Below are 23941 nucleotides of genomic sequence, written 5' to 3' on the forward strand. Positions count from 1 at the left end.
CGGTCGGACTGCTTTTTAGCAGGTTTTAGGCTATTTTTTATATTTTCTAAATTTTCCCCATATCTTTGGTGTTTATGGTCCGATTTTCAAAATTTTTAAGTTAAAGATATCAAAATTAAATTTCCCATCATTTGAAGAAAACAAAAATGACGGTCAGACTGCCTTTTTGCAGGTTTTTGGCTATTTTTATATTTTTCACAATTTTCCCCATATCTTTGGTGTTTATGGTCCGATTTTCGAAATTTTTTCAGTTAAAGATATCAAAATTAAATTTCCTGTTGTTTGAAGAAAACAACAATGACAGTCAGACTGCCTTTTTGCAGGTTTTTGGCTATTTTTATATTTTTCACATTTTTACCCATATCTTTGGTGTTTATGGTCCAATTTTAAAAAAATTTTCAGTTAAAGATATTAAAATTAAATTTCTGGCGTTTTAAGAAAAGAAACAATGGCAGCCAAAGTACCTTTTAGCAAGTTTTGGCTATTTTTATATGTTTGACATATTTCCCCATATCTTTTTTGGTCCAATTGGTATTTTTGGTCCAATTTTAAAACTTTTTTGCATTAACAGTTTCAAAATATTTTTTCCCATTGTTATGTGCATCTAGTATGTAATTTATCATACATAATAATACAAGGTTTCGTGTTTATATTCTCCAATAAATCTATTCTTGATTTTAATAAATACACGTTAAATCTACTTCTACGTATTCCCATCCACAATTTTTGTGCTTCGCTACTTATGGATGTTGTCATCCTTGTTTTAATTTTGTGAAAAGAAAAGCAGCAAAATATTCTGACTCTTCTTCATATGGCAAATATAGAACTTAGAAATTTTTTTTTTGATCTATCAATCCAGGCAGCCATATAATTCAGTAATGTAATTCTCTATTAAGGTAAAAGTTCAAAATGTAAAGCTAGCACTACCTACGTAGACAATTAGTGAAGTAAAGTAATTTTTACAGAACACACTTATCATGGTGAAAAATTTAATGTATATCTTAAATCACAATGCAAAACAAACTTACTTTAATTTGCCAGTATTTCTTGGTGAGTTCAGGATCCGAATTATGTAATGTCTGGTAGCCAAGGTAAGGTAATCCTATGATTGGAAAGAATGGAAGTAAGTATTCTTTGATACTCCATCTAGTTTTAGGGTTTGAAAAGGTATCAAATGAACTCTTGATCCCAGGTGCAAATAAGATAAGCACTGTTAAATATAATCTTTATTTTCTAAGCAAAATTTTTAAAGATTTGGAATCAGTCCTGTTAAAATTTTAACCCCTCAGAGAAAGGTAAACAGTAAATGTAACCTAAGACCAGATCACAAATTGGTGGACCCAAAACTTTTAAAGGTCAACCAAAAGTTCTAAGAGTTTGAACTATGTCTTTTGTGAACCAGGCTAAAACTTCATTACCTTAACTTTATAAGAGCTAGAGGGGCAAATCTGTTGGCATTTCATGACATATTTAAAGGGATTTTTCGCTAGAAAACTGAAAAAGTGTCCTTCAACCCCCCCCCCCAAAAAAAAAAAAAAAAAAACCTTAAATAGATTTGAATTAAAGATGTTTATCATATTAGTAATGGTGTTTAAGAAATAAAAGATCCTGAGACAAAGAAGTATTTAAATTCCATGTTTCTGAAGGCTCCAATGGTGAAAAGTAAATCTGAAGTGGAACATGTCTAATGTGACATTATGTATGTATGTCCTTTTCTTATATACATTACTACATACTCAATTAGCAAGAAATTATAAATAATTCTAACATCAAGAAAATCAAATGAAGAGATAGAAATAGTTATAAACCTGGACAGAATTGATTCTACCTTGAACCCTTAGTCCAAGCTTCTCTGCAGAAAGCATCAATCATTTTGATGACTGATTTAGGGACACTTGCTATACTCGGAGAGTTTGAGATTATAAAGAGGAGATCTCATGAGACTGTGTGTCAAGTCATTATGTGCTTGAAAGTGGAGCATGAGCTGACCCTAGTGGCTATATAAATGTGTCTCATCCTTTTTCATTACTACTTAGGTTCACACACACACACACACACATTATATATAAAAATGAAGTAGCCCAGGATCTATGTGGAACTTTCCTAGATTGGTGATATTAGTCAGTATAGTGGATAGAAAGGACAAAGACAGAAAAAGCTTTATATTATTGACTAGTACAAGCTCTGTTTTCGAAAGATAAGCAGAAAAAATAGCAGATTTAAATCTAAAATTAACATCCCCCAAAGCCCTCGGCCTCCCCCCCTCAAAAAAAATTTTTAATTTTATTTAAGGTTTTAAACAAAAATAAATAAGGTTGGTGGGGCGTGAAAAATTACAACCTTGTGAATATAACCTAAGTGTTATTTGGAATAGAAGCGAAGCTTCTCTGCAGTTAAAACCGAGTAGGTAACGTCTGTCCGTCTTGTCTGCAGCTTGCGCCTATTACTCTAGATAAACATATGATACATTAGATAAGGTCCTGTAGTAACATCAGTAATCGGGAGCACCACCCGCAAAAGAATCTGCAGACTGTAGTTCAGAAAATTTATTAGTGTACCACACGACGCCATTTTTAGCAAGCTACTAAATTTCTATTTTTATTTTCAACCCAAGAAATTAAAATTGATATGATTGACTTCCTTTTTTTTGACGTGGAAGATTTCTAGAATTTTCTACAAGGTCAAAATTACATAATTACATAAAGTTACATAACCATACAATTTCTTATCAATAAAATACTTCCTTGCATAAAACAAATTTTAAATTTCATTGTCTATAGTCTGAGAAATAGATTATGATAATTTCATTGTTTTGTGTTACTAACAGTTGTATAAAATTCCACCAAACCTTTGGAATGAACTGTATGACAATATAAGAGATAAAAAAAACAATTTTTAAAAGATTTTAGGTTTGTAAACACTTCATTTATTTAAATTTTTATATCAAATTTTACATCTTTCAATTAATACTAAAAGATCTTGTTAACCACTGGACCTCTATGGTTTTGATAAAAATTACTTCGCTTGTCCGAAACATTTAATATATTAACTGAACATAATGTTATGGGTATTTAATTTTAATTTAACCTTATCCTTAATCCTTTTGTGTTTAGTAGCTAATATCTTATTCATGGACAAGGGACCAGGATTCAGACAAACAATATGAGAACTTTATGAAAAGAAATAACTGTTACGGACAGACTTATGGACGGACCGACCCTAAGTATAGAGAACCTTCGCTTTTTGAAATAGAAGATATCTGAATTATCAATGTTTAACTTGAAATGGTTTTCGGTTTTTTGAATATGAAAAAATATGAGAAATTTTTCTTATCTTGAAAAGAATAGATAAATGAATAGATATAAAGAAATATAAAGATGCTAGCCCTAGCTTAAAGGGGCTTTTTATTTAAAGGCATGGTTAAGAATAGGACAGAAAATAGCCTAGAACCATCTCAAGCCTTAAATCTAAAAGTAAAATAGCCTAGAGTTATCCCAGGACCTATGTGAAGCTTCTCTAAAAAGAGAATCTCAACCAGTTTGTTATTTTTTAAAATCTTTCAGACAAAAAAGTTTACTACTTTATACAATAGGATATCATTGTTGGATAGGTAGATAGTAAGATAGACATATTTAGTAGTAGTACTAATTTTAATCCATTTTATTTGGGATAATCCAAGATTTAAACATCTGTGTTTACACTCAGGGATCTATAGGGATAAGACAGTGGCTGATAAATTCATGTATATCCCCCAAAATGATACACAAAATTAACCCTAATGTAGATTAAAATTAGTGGTTGAAACGTTTGGACACTCAGCTTATTGAACCAAACAACCAAATTCAATAAAAGTACCCAAAGTTGTTAAGATATCAAGAAAGAAAATGTTACCATAAAACTTTGGGAACTAACGTAATAAACAACCCATTGTCCCCTCCCTCCCTGGTGTTTACACCAATAAAATATACATAAATACAAAATAGAACAGGATTAAATAGTTTTGAAGAAACTTTTAGTAGCTAAGAATTTATAATATATGGATAGGTCCGTCTGTCCGTAACGGTTAGCTCTTATCATTAATTTTGACATATCACAATTATCCTATCGATTACAAACTTTGCATGATGATTCCTGTAGTAGTTAGGGATGATTTAGAAAGCGTATCAACTCTATAATCGTTACAACAAATTTCCCACGTTTATTTATATATTATATTTATCGTATTAGCTATTCATCTGGTTTTTGAAAGGATGATTCTTAGGTTAACAAAGTAAAATATCCAGTATTTAAGCAATTTTGCGACAAATTTATGTACAATTTTGTAGGACTAACAAATTAATGATAAATTCACTGAGTGAAAAAGTCTTTGATACTTCCCAGCTATTTATTGAAATATATTTCTATGGACATTGCACCCTCATCAGTCTAAATGACATAAGTCATATTAATTTAATTTACATATTAAAAGATAGGTAAAAATGAAGAAATTTGTAGAACTATAAAGGCAGAAAATGTTGCTAAAAAAAGAAGAAAATAATATGATCAACCTTGAGTTTAGTTGGATGTTAAAAGTAAACTGGAAGGGATTTTTTAAGCAAGAGACAATATCAGCAGGGGGGGGGGGTGTTTAAAATACATTGATATACATAAATTTTAATATTTAACATTTTTATATAAAAAAAAACTATTTTCTTTTTTTTATTAAATTATCATTCAAAATTAAAGCTTACTTTTATAGATGAAGTATTTAGAATTAGGTTATGCTGCATAGATACTTTAGAATAAAATTAGTATTTAGAAGTCAAGTATTTATACATTATTGTTGATAGTCAAAAAACAATTTTTTAGGTTATTTTGAAAAAACTTTTTATATATGGGAGTAGTTCCGCTTATCAATTTATGACACTATACATTTTACAAGAGTTGTTGTCCGTTTGACATTTCTTATAATTTTAAAGATTCGCTTTTATGTACGTTGTAATCTTTGTTTTCTGACTCCCTCTAATAGATACATTAACACGGGGGGCATTTACCTGCTGTGCCCTACACCACTTTGGCTACCCACTTCCAAATTACCTAACCTAACCTTACCAAACGTAATAAACAAACAAACGAAAATTAACACCCCCCCCCCTTTCCGACTATATTTTCAAATTGTTTCAAAAATAAGCATAAAAGTGAGTTTGTTTGAAATCAAAATATCTATTTTTAAAAAAACCTCATTGAATGTTCAGAATTGTTTATTTATCATATTTATTTATTTTTACATTAGGAGTAAATAAAATATATTATTTTCATAAAATTAGTAATATTATATAAACTTTAGTTTAGTTTTTAAAATTTTAGTGGATTTTATTTGATATTTTTAACCATCATAAGTACTGCTATAAGCAGTAGTAGGCACCAGTTTAGAAGGGGTAAGAGAATAGTGTTTAGAAGCACTTGCGGTGAACAATGGAGGGTCCGCACTCGTCGTACTCCTGCTTGGAGATCCACATCTGCTGGAAGGTGGAAAGGGAGGCCAGGATGGAGCCACCGATCCAGACGGAGTACTTCCTCTCGGGGGGAGCAATGATCTTGATCTTGATGGTGGAGGGAGCCAGGGCGGTGATCTCCTTCTGCATACGGTCAGCAATACCGGGGTACATGGTGGTGCCACCAGACATGACGGTGTTGGCGTACAGGTCCTTACGGATGTCAACATCGCACTTCATGATGGAGTTGTAGGTGGTCTCGTGGATGCCACAGGCCTCCATGCCCAGGAAGGAAGGCTGGAAGAGGGCCTCGGGGCAACGGAATCTCTCGTTACCGATGGTGATGACCTGACCGTCGGGAAGCTCATAGGACTTCTCGAGGGAGGTGGAGGCGGCAGCGGTGGACATCTCCTGCTCAAAGTCCAGGGCGACGTAGCACAGCTTCTCCTTGATGTCACGGACAATCTCGCGCTCAGCGGTGGTGGTGAAAGAGTAGCCACGCTCGGTGAGGATCTTCATCAGGTAGTTGGTGAGCTCACGGCCAGCCAGGTCAAGACGGAGGATGGCATGGGGTAGGGCATAACCTTCATAGATGGGGACAGTGTGGGAGACACCATCACCAGAGTCCATGACAATACCGGTGGTACGACCGGAAGCGTACAGGGACAGGACAGCCTGGATGGCAACATACATAGCGGGCATGTTAAAGGTCTCGAACATGATCTGGGTCATCTTCTCTCTGTTGGCCTTAGGGTTGAGGGGAGCCTCAGTGAGGAGGACGGGCTGCTCCTCGGGGGCAACACGCAGCTCGTTGTAGAAGGTGTGGTGCCAGATCTTCTCCATGTCGTCCCAGTTGGTGATGATACCGTGCTCAACGGGGTACTTCAGGGTGAGGATACCTCTCTTGGACTGGGCCTCATCGCCAACATAGGCATCCTTCTGACCCATACCTACCATGACACCCTGGTGGCGGGGACGGCCGACAATGGAGGGGAAGACGGCTCTGGGAGCGTCATCACCGGCGAAACCGGCCTTGCACATACCTGCGCAAAAATAACTCATTAGTTTTCATTATAAAGTTACTGAAGGCTTTAACCTTGTCCTCTAGGGTCTATGCTTAGTATTTTATCTTATACCAGCGGTTACGCCCCATTTAATTTTGTCAACCCCTCCCCCTATTGTTAATTTAAGTTTAAAAAAGAAAAAGTTATCCCAAAATAGTTATAAACCTCTCCTTGACCTAAAAGATGGTTTACTGTATAGGAAACATATTGGTTCAGTGGTTAGCGATTTCCTTCTCTACAGACAAAAAAAAGCGTACTTTATACAGGGTGTTTCAATAGAAACGTCTTTTTTAAAATCTTAATTATGTATAGAAAATAAAACAATTATATAAAATGCTTTATATATTTGGAAAACTTATTCTGGGACATTTATGTTTCAAATATTTGAAAATTATTTTTCAATAGATTATGCCTTAAAAAACAGTTTTTCCAAAGGACTTATTTTTGAAGATTTTACAGATTTATAGATTCTGGAAAAATATGCACATTTTTAAAATTCATAATGTGCGGCTTGTATTAATAGTAGAAAAACGTTATGCATACCGTTAAAATCGTCATAAACTCTAGTTTTTGGATATGTAAGAACCATTCCTGTGCTATGTATAGTATAGGAGCTACGCGGTAAAATGTTCCAAATTTCTTAAAACTTTTCAGTATTTCTCACATTTTTCAATGTAGCTCCTAAACTACAATTAGCACTTTAATAGTATTTATATATTCAAAAACTAAAATTTATGACGATTCTAACGATATGCATGACGTTTTCTACTATTAATACAAGCCGCGCAATTTGAATTTTAAAAAATGTGCACATTTTTTCTTCAACCTTAAATCTGTAAATCTTCAAAAATAAGGCCTTTGGAAAAACCGGTTTTTAAGGCATATTTTATTGAAAAATCATTTTCAAATATTTGAAACATAAATGTCCCAGAATAGGTTTTCAAATATATAAAGCATTTTATATAATTGTTTTATTTTCTATGCATAATTAAGATTTTAAAAAAGACGTTTCTATTGAAACACCCTGTATAATAGGATTAAAGGGAGAAAAAGTATGGAAACAGAGATAGAACAATGGTCTTTCTATAAATCTGACTTTAGTTAGTGCCTAATAAATGTTGAGCGGATAATTTTAATTTTTTAAAGAGTATGAAACTATTTAAAAGATGCGAAATCAGATGAATGGGATAATGGGAAGAGTTGTTGTACGTCTGTCATTCTGGTAACGATTATATAGTTGCTACGCTTTATAAATCATATCTAACTGTTATAGGAATCACCATCCAAAGCTTTTGATCTTTTGGACAATTCAAACATGTCTACATTAACGACGTACAGACCCTAATCATAAAATTCGCTTTCCAAAAACTCTTAGTAAAAATCTTAAACCATCTTTTTTCAAGGGGCTAAATTATTTTGAGGTGAAAGTGGGGGAGGGGGGTTGCTGACTTACCGGAGCCATTGTCAACAACCAGGGCGGCAACATCCTCGTCACACATCTTGTTGTCTATCGGGTGTTACAGGGAGACCTTACCACAGGAGATACAATAGTATATCTAACCTGACACCCTGTGGGGCGCGACAATTTATAACTTTTGGTCAAGTAGAACTAGGGGAGGTGGGGTGAATTTATGGGAAAGCAATTCGGATATTTCATGTACAAGAAAAAGGGAACACCATGGGAAAGAATTGTAAATCATGCAACTTTAATGGGAAATATTTTAATAGAAATTTAACATGTTTCTGAAAAGAAAAACTTTCAAAAATTTTTACTAAAAAATTAAAAGCAGATGAATTTATTATAGGTCAATTACAAAAAAAAGTTTTGGTAAATAATTTCATTATCTCCAAAAAAAAATTTGCAGATCCTGCCATACCTGAAGCCCCTTGGTTTTTTAAGTAATAAGATCTTTGTTTAACATTTTACACCCAAAATGTGGTTTTTACCCATCTTCTGTGTGCTTCTAAATTTTTTTTATCAGAGATTGGTATTGGATGGTCATCAAACTCAATTCATTCCGTAATGTAATGTCTGTGCCATATTTTACTTTTGTCATGACATCTTAACCGCAGCAGTTACAAACTCTCTAGTGGCACAGCCCGACATGATACAACTTTATGTAAATAAAAGTCCTGTGTTAATAATTGTATAAGTTAAGATAAATAATCCAGATAACTATTAGCTGATTATAAAGACCTAATTAAAAATCAGGACATGGTCCCCGGATTTGCCTACAGCTCAGGCCCCCTCTATTCTTTCACTTTATTCTTTGTATCCATAATATAGTTGGACAGAAAATAACAAAATAAAAAGTTCAATTTCGTTTTGTATTTGTAAATATTTAAAACTTTACTTAAATCTAGATTTAAAACTTCTTTATAATCCCACTGTGAATTATGTCCTCCGATGTAATGAGGTGTTAGTGTGACCTCAAGAAGACAAAAGTGCTGACCCATCATGCGCATACCCCGTCCCCTTTTTAACCCTTTTTCCTTCACCCTTTTTAACCTCCCACCTTTTTTCAACCTTTCTCCTTTCCCCTCTTTAACCTACCAAATTCGTTTCTTTTCTAAACTGTCCTTCTTTCTCCTTTTTCAACCTTCCACTTCTGTATTAGTTATTAAGCTTTATCCCTTTCCCTTCTGAATGAGTCTTTTTTCCTTTTCCACTTTACCCCTTATTTGCTCTTACTGCTTCTGATTGCATAACCCCTTTTTAGAACATGTACTATTTATTTAGAACTCTTTTCGAATGCAATATTTTTAAATTCTTGTTTATACTTTTAGCTAAAAGCCATATGGGACGTTACAGGGACATCTTGAACCCTAATTAACCCAACCTAGCATAAAAGAAGTGTATAAATAAGGGAGTAGCCTATTGGGGGGAGGGATTGGTAGATCATATCTTTAGGGCTATTTCTTTAATCAGTAGGGGGTGCGTCGTGATTACCAATACTTTTGTTTTAAAGTCTAAAACCTGCTAAAAACTTATTTTAAAACGAAAGAAGATACTATGACAGACACTAGCGACTGCGCCCCTAGCATATTGAGGCATTATAATTAAAGGGCATAAAAATAGCCTAGAACCTTACCCAGACTTATTTTTAAAAAAAAGTAAATAGCCTAAATCAATCTCAGGGCCTATAAGAGGCTTCACTGTAAAGAAGAACCATATCAGTTCAACGGTTAGCGAGATCCTTCGCTACAGACAAAAAACGCTTATTACTTTATATTATAGGATAGAAAGTAGGTTTCTTTTTTCTCTTGTTACTTTGACTTTAACAAAGCATTTGATAATTATCATTCTGCGCGTTAAAATAATTGGCTACAAAGTGTGGGCACAGCCAGTTTGAAACAACCTACCTTGATTTCAGCAGGAATAAGGTATAGATAGCCAACAAGCGTAATGATCTAAAATAATATTTGGGGGGCAGATAAAAAGGTCGTCATTGCTACTAAGTGTTGCTAAAAATTACTTGATTTTCTTTCTTGTTGGCAATAAAATACCCAATGTTTTTTTATTATAAACCAACGATTGAGAAGGGATTAAAAAACTTTGGGTATCAATCCATTATCAGCCCAAAATAATCTCTCCTCCCTTCCCATCTATAAGTAATTATGAATTGTAAAATTTTACGTGTGGGTTTTTGACCGAGAAAAAATTTATCACTTGGATATTTATTTTCTTGCTCTTTTTTTAGGCCTTTTCCCTTGATACATTCAAAACTTCTTTTTAATTAAGCATTTTTTCCATGAAAAATTAATCTTATAAACATTAACTAAACCTTTAAGAAGCTTCACAGTAAAGGAAACCATATCAGTCAGCGAGATCTTCAGCTACTGTCAGACAGACTTTGTGTTACTTTTCAATAAGTAAAGTGGTATTGTTTAATGTATTTTCAATATGGTTTTGTCTGATATTTACATATTTATTTACAATTAGATTAGAATCTTATATCAACTATTTAACAATATTCTAGTAATGACATTATGGCTGCGGTCCTATGTCAAAATAATAATCGCAAAATGATTTTTAAAAAGAAGCACACAGATAACAAAATAAACATTTAAATGAGCAATGAGCATGGTTTTTTTTAAAGAACGTGTCCTATCTTTTGTGATTTTTTTTATAAAACAGCTAGTCGGTCCTTTCAGTGATTAGTAGGTGTAAAATGATCCATAGAATTTAGATATGCAATCGTTTTTTTGTAGACCTATTATTTTTGAAGTAAATAAATTTTTAAAAATTAATTTGGGTTTAAGATACTAAAACGCAACAAAGAAAGAAGCCAATTGCCATTATGAACAAAAATAGTAAGATCTTTAATTTGACACCTTACTTTTTGAATTCTCTCGGGTAATTAATGAAAAACTGATTTTGTTGAACCTCAGTGAATAAAAACTTTAAACTTAAATCATAGAGAAAAAAAAAAAAAGAGAGGAATCGAAGCAACTAGAAGACGAAAATATGCAGTGGGCCTAGAGGCCTACTCAGCGCTGTTGCCGCGCTAAAATGTATTGCTATTCCACTACTTTTCAAATGGGAGGATTAAAAATTATTTTAAAAAAATATTTTTTTACTTTTTACTATTTCCATATTTAGGGCAAGAATATTAGATTAGATATTTTCGTTTTAATGTTTTAATTAAAAATTACATAGAATTTTATTTTTATTTAAAAAAATTTGTTCATGAAAGATGAATCCTTCTATTTCTAAAAAGGGGGAAATTTTTTTTCATAATAAACATTCAGCTGATTCTGACCGCCCATGGCTGTTTGCTAAATATAGCTTTTCTTTTTATTCACATTATTATTTATGATTTACTTACAAAAAGCCCTGGGCGGCTTTTGATTTTCGTCTGCTTCTAAATTTAGGGATGGGGAAGTAGTATTTTACCATGAAAAAGGGGTGAGTATTCATCCTCTTATCCTTTTTCCTTATGACTTAAATATATCCTAGCACAGGCATTTTCTTCTTTTTTTTGTTGCATTTTAGCACCTTAAAACCAACTTATTTTTAAAACTTAAATTACTTCAAAAATAAGAGTTCTACAAAAAAACGATTGCATATCTAAATTCTATGGATCATTTTACATCTACTAATCACTGAAAGAGCCAACTAGCTGTTTTCAAAAATATATCACCAAAGTTAGTACACGTTCTTATACTTGAAAATGTAAAAAGTAAAAAGTAAATCTAAGGATAAAAGCAACCTAACCTTTCAACTATAGCATTATTAAAAGGGATATTTATAGGTAAAAGTTATGGAGTAGCTCAGCGTCTAACTGCTTAATCTAATTCCTAATATGGTTAAGATATTTTTGTCTCCCCTTCCCTAATTTTTTGCAAGCTTCAACTTTTAGATTTATTGCCTTATTTGGTCATGTTTAAAGCTTTAACATTCGCTATCTTTTACTGCATATCCATTTTAAAGTCAGCTTTTTACACTTTTAAGCTAAATCTTGTAATTTATTGAGAGAATATGCAGGGAGTAAGGGAGGGGACAATGGAACGAATATTCAATTTTTTCGAGTCTCAGACTTTGGGTACTGGCTTAAAGGGAATGTACAAGAATTTAGCAGTTTCTGGCTGACTTTGGGTACTTGCGCAACCAATGCCGCAACTCGTGTGTTAGTTTTGAATATCTAGCAGAAAAGTAGCGATAAACTTAATTTGTTATGATGTGGCTGGTTTTAACAATTTTTTTCTCTCCAGAAAATATCATTTCATAGATAAAAACTTTATTGTGATATTTTTTTAATAACCATTCTAAGAACCCAATTAAATTTTGGGTAATTAGGCGATGGGTTGAATGGGTTCCAAGGAGATTTTAATAGTTATTAATTACAGAATGATTATGTCAGTCTGATGTGCTTGTAATCTAATTTTCAAATGAATGCTTTTTTCTTGGAACTCTTTTCTTATTTTATAGTTTTCTGCCTTTCCCTTTACAATTTCCTTCATATTTTCCTTAAAAAAGCGCAGCACATTGAGATCTCAAAATTAAAGTTGAAGAAACAACTCTAATTCATAGTATTATATTTTTCTTCATTATTTTTACAACAGAATTTATCAAATATCAACACGAAGTTTCCCAGTCAAAAAAAGGACAGAAATATACAGCTAAAATACTATATTGTACTTATTATACTCAAGGGTATAATTTCACCTCAAGAAAAAGGTCCATGACTGAAACAAAGCTTCCCTGAATAGTCCAGTCGTTTCTGAGATATCTTACCAAAGAAGAAAAACTTTACTTACTTTGCTACATTTTAAAATATCGTATTTTCTCCTTGCCTCATGCCATCTAGATGTACTTTAAAAAGGCTGAAAATGCAGGAAAATATCCTAAAACCGTCTGTAAAAATATAGAAAGCTCTCCAGTTCGGCTTAGAAACCGATTAATATCCGAACAAGTTCTAAGCCGTACTAAAATTTCATGTATACCATCGTATTACAAAAAAATATTACATGAATATTAAAATATAAATCATAAATCAATACCAGTTTTGTCAGCCCGAGAATATGGCCCCTCATGGCTAAAAAAACAAGTCTTAATCTTATCATTTTTTATTTTAATATCCGCTGAAAGCTGTCTATAAAATGATACGATGAATAACTATTCCAGTTTCAGCAATATTTTTTTAAACATTGTGATTATATTCTTTATTGAATCATTTGCAGGATATAAAAGACAGCTTTTAAATCAGAGTTGGAAAAATAACCTGTTAAATAAATGTGACGGACGGTCAAATGTGCTGACTTAGCGTTGTTACACAAACACACACACTGATTAGTCGGAGGGTAATATGTGCCTTATCTATTTCTGAGAGTAGCTTTTATTCGATTCACTAGCGACTCAGATAAATTAGATATGTTTTGGAGTCACATTTATGGAAAGTTACATATGATCATAATTGTTCTTGTTTGTTTTTGTAGGTGCGCGAGTGTGAGCAAGTAAATATTGGGTGTGTTTCTTAGGTCAACAAGTTCATCAAGTTGGGCCATCTATGCAAAAACATAAATTTTTAAAGAATTAAATTGTTTTTCAATGATTTAATCCTGATACTTATTTATATATTAACATATCTGTATGGAATACGATACTTAAACATCTACTTTAGGAATTTAGGTAAAGTAACATCCAACAGACAACCAACCCCTTATTGAACGACCTTTGTCTGAAAGTACTATCTAGCAAGTTATTTAACGTCTCTAGTATGACGCAATGCGATCCAGGCTCGAACCAGACACCGCCTAGACAGAATCACGCTTATGCCGCATTCAGATAACATAAATTATTTAATTACCACAAAATCTTACAATCTATGACAAAGAGATTAAAAAGAACAAAATTTATTTTTAAAAATTATAAAATTTATTAGAACAAAATGTGCATTTTAATACAATAGTAAAATCAGGTGCAGTTTTTTCATTTTAAAAAATTAAGACCATTCTATATCAAATCATTCATTAATATAATACTTGAAAACATTTGAATAAATTTCTACTTAGCAATATGTTGTGTTGGCATTCTTGGCTTAATAAATTCTGATAATATAATGAACATGCATATTTCTGGGTCTGACTTCATTCCCGACATCGCCACTCTTGCTGTAGTGAACATAGCCAACAGATATTCCAGTTTTAGAAGATTGTATTTGTGCATGCCCCCAACCTGTCAAATTGTTAATGAGTAATAAATTTAGTTATGCTTCATATGAGAACATGTGTACGTTTGGTGATTAAAACTTTAAAATTAAGGGAAAGAAAAAGGATTTTTGATGATATATTTTTCCTGCTCAATAAAGAAATTTAAGAATAAATCTTAAGTAAAAGACCTAATAATAAAACTAATTATAATCAAGGGGTTGGGGGGGGGGGGCGATAGAATAGATTATATATATTAGAAACAATTTGACCATTGCAAGAAGCTTTTTACAGTGGTCATTGGTCATTGTATTACGTCATTTTTTATAGGCACTATAAACAGCTTCCCATTGCATTGATTATATACAATATGATATTTATTTTTAACAAGTTTTTCCTGTCCAAGTAGATTTAGAGTTCATGTTAGGGTGTCTTCTGTCACGTGCGTCATCTCCATACCCATCATTAAATGCTAGACATAAAATATTTTGGATAATGATTAGATAAGATAATTTTTATGATTTGTTGATATATTACTTGTCAATCTGTATAGAAATATTAATATATGGTTAAAATAAGTCTTGCTAATTTTACCTCCTGCATCCCAGTAAGGATGTTGATGTCCAGAATCAGAATGTTTGTGACCTGGATCACTAAACGTGTGGGTATGATCTCCCATCATCTTAAATAGACAGATTAAGGTGGTAGTATATTCAAATTTTATTTACATTACAGTATTTTCCATATATCTTTTTACTGTTAAACAATTAATAATTGCAATAAGAATCTTGAATAATGAGTGTCAGGAAACATTACCTGATTTTCATACGTCCAAGAATAAAAGTTAGAATATCTTCCTCTAAATAAATTAAGTGTTAAGTTTTATGCTTAAGCTTCCTGAAGTGGGTTGTTAACAATCCTCTAAAACAAATCCAATTATCTTAATTCTAAATGTAGTATTTATGTGTTTAATTTGTTATTGTGTATATTATTTCATTTTTATATTTGTAATGGATTTATGTAAAGGATTGAACATAATCTAATTTGGGCACTTAAAAGTTTAAGACTGAAAAAGTTTACAAATTCAAATTAGGTAGGTAAAAGCTACACAACCAATTTTATATAATTTTACCTTAAAAAGTATCTTCCACCATTCAGATTTGGTGTATACTTGTTTATCATAGGACCTGAATAGATTCTAGATCCATCACACAACTGCCAGCCCTTAACAAAAATTAGCAAGATTAGCATTTGATATGCAGTGAGGTTGTCAAGTGTGATAACTTTTCATTATTCATTGAATATAAAGTATTTACTAAATTTAAAGTTATATCTATATATTTTTTAAATATTCATGCCTTAGGAAGAGAACGTCTAGAAATGTAATATCCACTCCAAGCAACAATACCTTGAAATATAGTTAATGTTTTATAATATGACTAGCGGCTACGCCCCTAGAAGCATCTAGGGGCACTTTACTTAAGGTAGGAGGAGGAAAAGTCGACCTCATCCCATTTAAAATTTGAGTTTCAAAAAGATAAAGAAATATTTTTTGGGGGGAGGGGGGGAAGACATCCTCCCCCAAAATAGTTAAAAACCTTCCCAGGACCTATAAAAAGCTTTACTGTAAAGGAGAACAAAATCAGTTCAGCATTTAGCGAGATCCTTCAGTACAGACAAAAAACGCTTACTACTTTATAAAAAAGGATATACGCTTTTGTCAAAAAATGTAAATTATACACAATGCTCATGTTTATATGGCCTACCTCCAATGGGTATCATAGATAGATCTATGGCTTTTTCTGATTGTGCTATTTTATCATTTGCTAGTGTTAGTGAAGTTTCATGGGAATTTAATATAGCAGTTTGATTGTCAAGTCGGGCAACATATTCTGCATTCAGTGTCTAAAACAATAACATATTAAGTTTTTTCATTTACCAACTACAAAGAAGCAGCTTAAAATTGCTACTAAAACATAAAATCTTTATTTGAAAATTTTTTTTAACTCAATGATAAAAGATCTCAAAAGTTTGATCTAGTTATAGCTTGCAAACAATACCTTTTGTTCATCAGAAAGCTTTCTGATCAGATGTTGATTTTGCTCAATATCAAGTTGCATTATTTCTAATGTTTCCTCTATTTGCTTTAAAATATCACCATCATTTGATTGCATCAATCTAATAATTTTGAATAAATGACCCACTTATATCACTTTTCATTATTAAATGAAATAATTTATTTGAAATCATATAGATAATAAAATTCAGTAATCAACTACACTACATATCATATGAACTGTCCCTTTTAAAACATGTATATATTATGTATGTAATTATCAGAGACAAAAATAATCAACCTGCTAAATTTGGTATTTTTTTTAACGGTATTATCATGCTCCTTAACACCATCCTCACCGACACTCGCTATTGTATTATTATAAGATGTAATACTTATAAAGGCACAAACCTAAAGAGTTTTATTGACAATTAATCTGTAATAAATTGAACAAACTTGTTAAATTATTAGGCTGAAATTGTGTTTAAGGGCATTATTACAACAAAGTGATGAAGTTACTATATACAACATTTCAGATATAAACCATCCCAAATTAAAAAAAGAAAGTATATTCTATAAAATTTCAAATTTTATTCCATTAAACAATTATCAAAATTAGTTGCATCTTGTGTAGGAGTTAATTAAGCAATATTAACTGAAGGTAACTTGTTAATGTGCAAGATAAAACCTAAATATAAAGGTCATAATACGTAGCTGATGAGTGGATGAGTTCTATTCCATAATTAAACGAATAACATACCATGACAATTGCCCTGAGTGCCATGCTGAACTGGAAGCAGTCAGAGACTTAATTGAACACAAAATTTTGACATGCTTATAAAAGCAAACACAAGTGTTCATAAATTTTATATAACACATAATGCCACGTTTACAATTTTAAATTTATATATAAGCTAATTATTATCTCTTTTGATGGGGGGGGGGGGGATTAGACATCCGCTTTTAGTAACTATCCTAGTAGCAAAGCTTACCAAAGATGATGGCCTATTAACACTTGCTTTTAGAAACAACTTCAAATTTTAAACTTAAGCTTGTCGTACATGTCTACATGACATTTTAAAATTTGGTGTAAATCCAAAGTTATATTTAAACAAAAAAAATTTAAATGATCCTAGCTTCATAAATAAGAAAATTGCACTGAAGTTTTGATCTTTTATAGAGGGCGGATTGATCGTACAACGCACCCCCCCCCCCGCCCCCCAACCCTCCCTTTCACCATTGGTCGATTAAGGTCCGGAAGGGGGCCCGACTGTTAAGGGTTAGGAAGGTTTTAAATGTTTTTAGGTTTCTCAATATTTATACATATATAATAAATGTCCTTCTTTGTCTTTCTCTTTCTTTGTATTCCTCTCTTTTACCAATGAATATTTTATTAAAAATTTTCTTTGTTCATTAATCTATTCAGGAGTATTTTAAGTTTCGCTGCTTATGGATGTTGTCATCCTTGTTTGTCTGTATGGTGAAGCTTAGAAAATTGATACACTAAAATTGTAATGTTATATCAAATTGATAACTTATTTCTCATAGTTTTCACATAATTTTGTTTAGCATGGTAGATTTTATAATTGGGTCACCAGCCAAATTACAGAAAAGATTTACTTTATATTACAGGGAGAGTAATAAAGACATATTTAATTTTTTTTTCTATAATCTTTCATTTTTAAAATCCACAGTGTCATAGGACCAGAATTCTGATAAACAATTCTAAGTGAAAATTTCCCACAACCTACTAGGTTCAATTTTATAAATGGATATATCATATTAAAAGTCAAAACTTACTTATATTAAAGGGCTGAGTATTTTAGTCAAGTAAAGTAAGTTGGTTGTCTGTTGGATGTCAGAATATAGTATTACAAACAGATAATACTCTGGATTCTTTAGATTATCACTTATAAATCAAATTGAATCCCGCTCTTATGAGGTAAGGTAAGTAAAGCAACAAATAAGAATGAATATCTTAAAGCCGATAATGCTTTATTTAAAAATAAAAATCACAAACCAAGTTTTAGATATATCAGGTCGTTCTGAAAATAAGATATTAGAGGGATGAGATCAATTTACAACCCACTCCCTTTTTTTGTCTAAAGCTTAAGATCTCGGAAAGAGCTGGTCAGAATTGGTTTAACTTTTAATGGGAGCCTTACTACTGTCTTTAGTTAGTATTAGGCTACTAGCCTTACTTCACCCACCCCTAGAGGCTAAGAGAGAAGCGACTAATGATTAATAAAACGTAAAAAAAGCCTAAAAAATAAATGCAAATTTTAAAATAATTATACATACAGGGTGGGGCAAATAAGACCGGACAAATTCTAACTTCTAAACAAATTAACATAAAATCGTCAATTTTAAAGATTTTATTGAATTTTAAAAACTGGCAAGCAATATAGGTATATGACTATTAGATTATTCAATAAAATCGCCGCCAGCCCCAATCACCGCCTTCACCCGCCCCCTGAACCGCCCGCAGGCCCTGGTCACCATGTCCATGTCCAAGCTGGCGAATTTCTCCTTGATGGTGGCAATGAGGGAGGTCTTTGTTGTATAGGCACGTCTATTGGTGCATGATTCAAAGTAGCCCTAGGCCTAAAAGTCCATTGAATTAAGATCAGGCTGCTGGGAGGCCCTATTTCCTTAGGAACGTGAGTAACCGCAGAATCCAAATTCACCCAACTTTAACGCTACCCTTTGACACGGAGGCCCTTATTTGGACCACAGTTGAGCTGGAACGACGTTCTATACCTTTTTGAAATGGCATGAAGATTTAGCTAGGGTTGTCAGCGCAATTCATAGTCTAAAATGAGTTTTTAAGTTCCATATGGGTCTCTAACGTCGAGAACCGAGAAATTTTCACGATTTCACACAATTTTTGACATCTTTAAATCTGCCACGTTTCACTTTGCCGGAGTACTACAGCCAAGCTACTCTAGATAGAAAGCTCTAGTCTTTTCTAGTGTCTTACTTATGTATCTATCAGTATCCCCAGCAAGTTGCATAACTCTACCTCATCTACAGATGGACTGAGATCCGATTTAGTGGGCCCTGGTCGAGAATTCAGATTATTCCACCGGCGCATTTCGAATCTGCCTTGTTGAACATAAGCGCGGCCAGCTCGGAGTACGAGCCCATCTTCGTCCAAAGATTTTTTTTGTGCTAAAAGGTGATTACCTAAGCCTTTTATAGTGGGGTCAAACATCTTGATCGGTCAAGTAGTTTTGGCGCTATGGCCGTTTAAAGTTTGTCCGGTCTTATTTGCCCCACCCTGTATATATTATAAATATTGTTATTAAACTTAAATAGGTTAGATTTGATGAATCATCATTTGGAGTGGAGTATCTACTCTTTAACTAGGTTATCTTCTGTATCTTTCTGTCCACAAATTGAACAAACCTATGAGTACCATCTACACCTTGCTTTCAAAACAAGATTCAGAGATAAATTATTTGTATCTAACAAAGAACTTTTTAAAAATCTCGTTACATTTAAAAAATTTCTTTATGGAGCTAATAAGCCGTACTATAACAAGTAAAAATAAACTTTTCAAGCTCAAATTAGCCATTACAAACTTATGTATTAAATGTAATACATTAAGAACAACTGACCACAAGATTTACGAATGCATTTTTTCAAAATATTTCAGCCACAAGCTAGCACTATTTCTTGATTTTAAATATAATGAAAGCAGGCCAGAATTTATATTTCTTAAAGAAACTTTTTATCTGTATAATATGTACTATGACGATTTTTTAATCAATAATTTGATTCAATTATCACACCTTATATTAGCTGCTAAAGATAAATCATTGAAAATCAGTAAAGAAAATTTTTTAATTGGTATGAAAATAATTTGTTTGCACACTTTTTCTTAGTAACTCAATTTAACCTTTAAACTTCTTGATAAAGCATGTCTAGAAAACAATCTCATAGCCAATTTCTCAAAATTCTTAACTAGACAATAAGTCTTAATATTATCATATTCTTAAAATTACCATTTGTAAAATTATCTTGTTGATTTAATCCAAAATCCATGTAAACTCACTTTTATTCCTTCTTGTATATTGTTTCAAAAATGAAACAAATATTTTAAATGTTGTATAAAAAATAATTTAAATCAAACATAATAGAACTTAAAATAAATGATTATAGCTCAAACTTTTTCATATTCTTTGTGAAAATTATAAGGGATACAACTAATTCACTTTTGACTTGAGTATTTTGACATATTTGGGAATTTAAAATTGTTAAATAATACCATCCTTTTAAATATTTGTGGGGAAAAAATAGCTAGAATTCTAACAAAGAAATCCAGAAAATCTTCAAATTCGAGGCTCAATCAAAGAAAAACACCAAACTTTATACAAAGATTGATAGGATTTTTAAAGATTTTGGATTATCGTGTCCCTTATTAGTTCAAACAGGGATAAGGGAGCATGTATCTATAAAACTTTGGGGACAGATTAAAGTCCAATGTCACCTCTACTGCTGTTTATAGAGTCCAAATCCTTTTTGGGAAAGATAAATAATATGGTATATATAATTTAGATTTTAATTTTAATTCCAATTTTTAGAATATAACTTTTTATCTTGTCTGTTAATTGATATATCTAATGGATGATAAAAGGTTTTTTGCTTGTCTGATGATTGATATATTTAATGCATGTTAAAAGGTTTTTTGCAAAGAATTGACTTATCTATTTTGAAACAGGTGCTTCTTATCAGAATTTCTATCATTCTAATTTTGCATTAATTTTTTGAACCAAACCTTTTATATCCTTTATCTAAATCTTAGAAATACATTTAATTGATGGAAATCAGTTGATTGAAAGAATTTGTCCAAGTACAGCAACTCTACAGCAAGAAAAAATTGTACCTCTATAAATGAAACATATAAAATAAAAAATATTGCTTTATATATGTTTCATGTCATGCACTTTGAAAGTAATTTTTTAACCTTTAGCTTTTATACTAAAAAATATCATGAAAGGGTTTTTAATTTATTGGTATTTTAATTAAGTTAATTTGATTTTACCCTAATTCTAGTAATATAGATATACTTTAACAAGAAAAATACTGAAAGTAATCAAAACCTAACCCGGGAAGTCTTTGTCATTGATTGACGCAATCTCAAGGGAGGGAATGGATAAGCCTGAAATTATATCCTCGCATAATTTTTTGCTGAGCTAAATATTCTAATACTAAATGCAGCAGAACATTTACATCTCTAGATAATTGAATACCTTTAATTTATTATTAGTAAATAACTCATTTTCATAAGATTAAAAAGAATGGAGATTAACAAGAGTTTTTTTTACTTTTTTTAATAAAAAAAGAAAAACATAATAAAATGTCTTTTATTATCAAACAAAAATATATTTCTATTTCCTATTGTGCATATTTTAAAGTTATGACTAATTTAGATTTTTTTATGTATATTATGAACATTTAGGAAAATTGATATTCAGTCTTTTAGAAATTGCTTAAAACATCCTAGAAATGAATAAATAAGTCAAATCTTTAACTTAAAATATTTACTAAAAGCAATTCCGTTGCTTTATAAGTATTCAAAACCTAAATGATTTTCATTTCAATATACTATGCATTTAAAGCTATCTTTACCTAATTAGTTGATTCCTCAATTATTAAATGATCAAGACCAAATCGCAGGCAATTGATAGAAAAAATGTGGATATTGTGAGACTTTGATAATGACTTTACTCCATCTCTGACCATGAAGAACGTATTGACCAATATTGACTATATTAGCAACTTTAAAAAAAAATTTCCTTGTCAAAATATCCACGTATTCTACATTAATTTTAAAGGCTATTTTTTCTACAGGTAGCTGAAAAATTGCTAGTCTAAAAGTTTAATAACCTGTAATAGTCAAGTATTAAAAATATACAAGAATTGTGCAACACTAGAAAATCCACAAAATTAAGTTAAATTTGCTTTTTAAGTTCTTAATTTTGTGAGTGAAGAAAGTCGCTCAAAAGTAATTCTGACGTCAAAAAAAGAAGGAATAAAGAAATTAGGAGTGGGGAAGAAAACTTCTAAAAGAGATGGATAATCCCTCATTTTTATGACTTTACATGATGAATTTCTTCGCACACTAAACTTTTTCTAATTATTTCTAGACATTTTTAACTCCGGTGACCAGCATCACATCCTCTTTTGTTCAAGTTTTATGACCGATCAGCTTGCAAATCAGTGCCATGGAGGAATAAAATCGTCGCTAATTCCAAATTTTGTGCGTTGTGTATTTCATCTGATGAAATATCGGAATAAAACACTTGTTTTAGGTTAAATTTTGAAAGAGAATTAGTTTTGGATCATACTTTACAGTGGAAGGTAATATCTAATTGTCTAATAAAATTGTGTCACATAAATTTTCCTTTTATGTCTTATAGATAATGGGAACACACAAACCCTCACTACCATTATCATATTCTTCAATGCTTTTAAACTCTTGTTTTGTAGTTTTGTAAGATTATTGTTATTGTTTGATCCTTTTATTTAAAGCGAAGCTTTTCTGCATTTATAGTTGGTAAGAAAGAAAGGTTAAAAACATATTTTTGTTAATTTTGGTTTTGATTGTCCTATTGATTTTAAACTTTGCATGATGATTCCTATAACATTAAGGTTTAAATTAGACAGTGTAGAAACACTACAGGCATCAACGATGGGCCAAATTTTTTTTTTAAATTGGATATAGTCCCTTTCGTGGTAACTCCTCTTAAGGGGCGATTAGTCATATTTTCACAGTAGCTTTTGAGATGTCATTTTAGGTTAGGTTAAGTTGGGTTAGAAGATTGCCCCGCAGGGGCTAGAAACAGAAGAAAAGATACTGTTATTTTCTTGGATATCTACAAATGTAATTAAGGCTAAAGAAATCCTGGCTCTTAGGCAAGCCAAAAATATTTTTAAAAGATTTGACAGACTATCTGTAATCAAATAAAATATTTAGTTATTCCTATTTCATAAATTTATTCCTATTCATTAAAATTAAATGAATTCAATGATGTTATTCCATTGATATCAAAACAAAACAAAAAACTGTCACAGATGCGTCGATGTCCCTGTCAAAAAAAGGTGTATGCAGTTTTATTGTCAATATACTGTAAATACATATATTAATTTGACAACATTTAAATCGATTACATGGCTTTAATATAATACCATGGCTAGCATATTATCAACATATCATCCTTATATTGAAACTACATACATCATTGCTTGACTGGGCAATATTTATGATCTAAAGGATGTTTTTTAAAAAAACCAATCGTTCACTCTTTTCAATATAAACCCTACAGTTTTGGTCAAAAACTAACAAAAGATGACCCAATTTATGTCCAGGCAATGACAATAAGAAAACAATATTCAATTTTGAATCTACTCACCCTTCCAGAATACTACATCTCGAGACCTAGCCCTTGTAGAAAATTTTTCTGTACTTAGAGACTGCATATTTTATTACAAATTAAGACAGTTTTGTCTTTTTTTAAAAAGAATGAACTGTCTAAAGTACTTGAAATCTTTTAGATAGACCCCATAATGTTTAGAGTTTTAGATGGGGCATATAAAGACCTTTCTATGAACGCCTTTCTAACTAAATCCTTGCCAATTTCGTCCAATAAGACAGACCCATCAAACATTAAGACATGACTTCCCTGTCACTA

At 31.6% G+C, this 23941-nt stretch overlaps 2 protein-coding genes across 2 annotated transcripts; both read right to left on the reverse strand.

Annotated features, from left to right (window-relative positions):
* Nucleotides 1-5222: 5222 nt before the first annotated feature.
* LOC145334215 (actin-5C-like) lies at nt 5223-8127 on the reverse strand. Its single transcript, XM_080179592.1, has 2 exons — nt 7992-8127; nt 5223-6517 (listed from the first exon to the last, which is right to left on the reverse strand). The coding sequence occupies exons 1-2, from the start codon at nt 8035-8037 to the stop codon at nt 5433-5435; spliced, it is 1131 nt and encodes a 376-aa protein (XP_080035718.1). The 5' UTR covers nt 8038-8127; the 3' UTR covers nt 5223-5432.
* Nucleotides 8128-14436: 6309 nt separating this feature from the next.
* On the reverse strand, nt 14437-17043 carry LOC145334187 (uncharacterized). The gene is made up of 9 exons (XM_080179557.1): nt 17005-17043; nt 16546-16655; nt 16249-16366; nt 15955-16093; nt 15547-15596; nt 15321-15412; nt 15005-15047; nt 14783-14870; nt 14437-14660 (listed from the first exon to the last, which is right to left on the reverse strand). The coding sequence occupies exons 1-9, from the start codon at nt 17026-17028 to the stop codon at nt 14572-14574; spliced, it is 753 nt and encodes a 250-aa protein (XP_080035683.1). The 5' UTR covers nt 17029-17043; the 3' UTR covers nt 14437-14571.
* Nucleotides 17044-23941: the final 6898 nt, after the last annotated feature.

This window comes from Acartia tonsa, chromosome 12, assembly GCF_053477335.1.
Source record: "Acartia tonsa isolate MP-2025a chromosome 12, ASM5347733v1, whole genome shotgun sequence".
NCBI classification, from domain to species: Eukaryota; Metazoa; Arthropoda; class Copepoda; order Calanoida; family Acartiidae; genus Acartia; species Acartia tonsa.

Coding starts and splice junctions, on each gene's coding strand:
- LOC145334215 (XM_080179592.1), bottom strand. CDS start 8,037: ATGTGTGACGAGGATGTTGCCGCCCTGGTTGTTGACAATGGCTCCG. Junction 6,518..7,991: donor GGTTGTTGACAATGGCTCCG/GTAAGTCAGCAA, acceptor ATTTTTGCGCAG/GTATGTGCAAGGCCGGTTTC.
- LOC145334187 (XM_080179557.1), bottom strand. CDS start 17,028: ATGGCACTCAGGGCAATTGTCATG. Junction 16,367..16,545: donor AAAAATACCAAATTTAGCAG/GTTGATTATTTT, acceptor CAAAATTATTAG/ATTGATGCAATCAAATGATG. Junction 15,048..15,320: donor GGTGGAAGATACTTTTTAAG/GTAAAATTATAT, acceptor TAATTTATTTAG/AGGAAGATATTCTAACTTTT.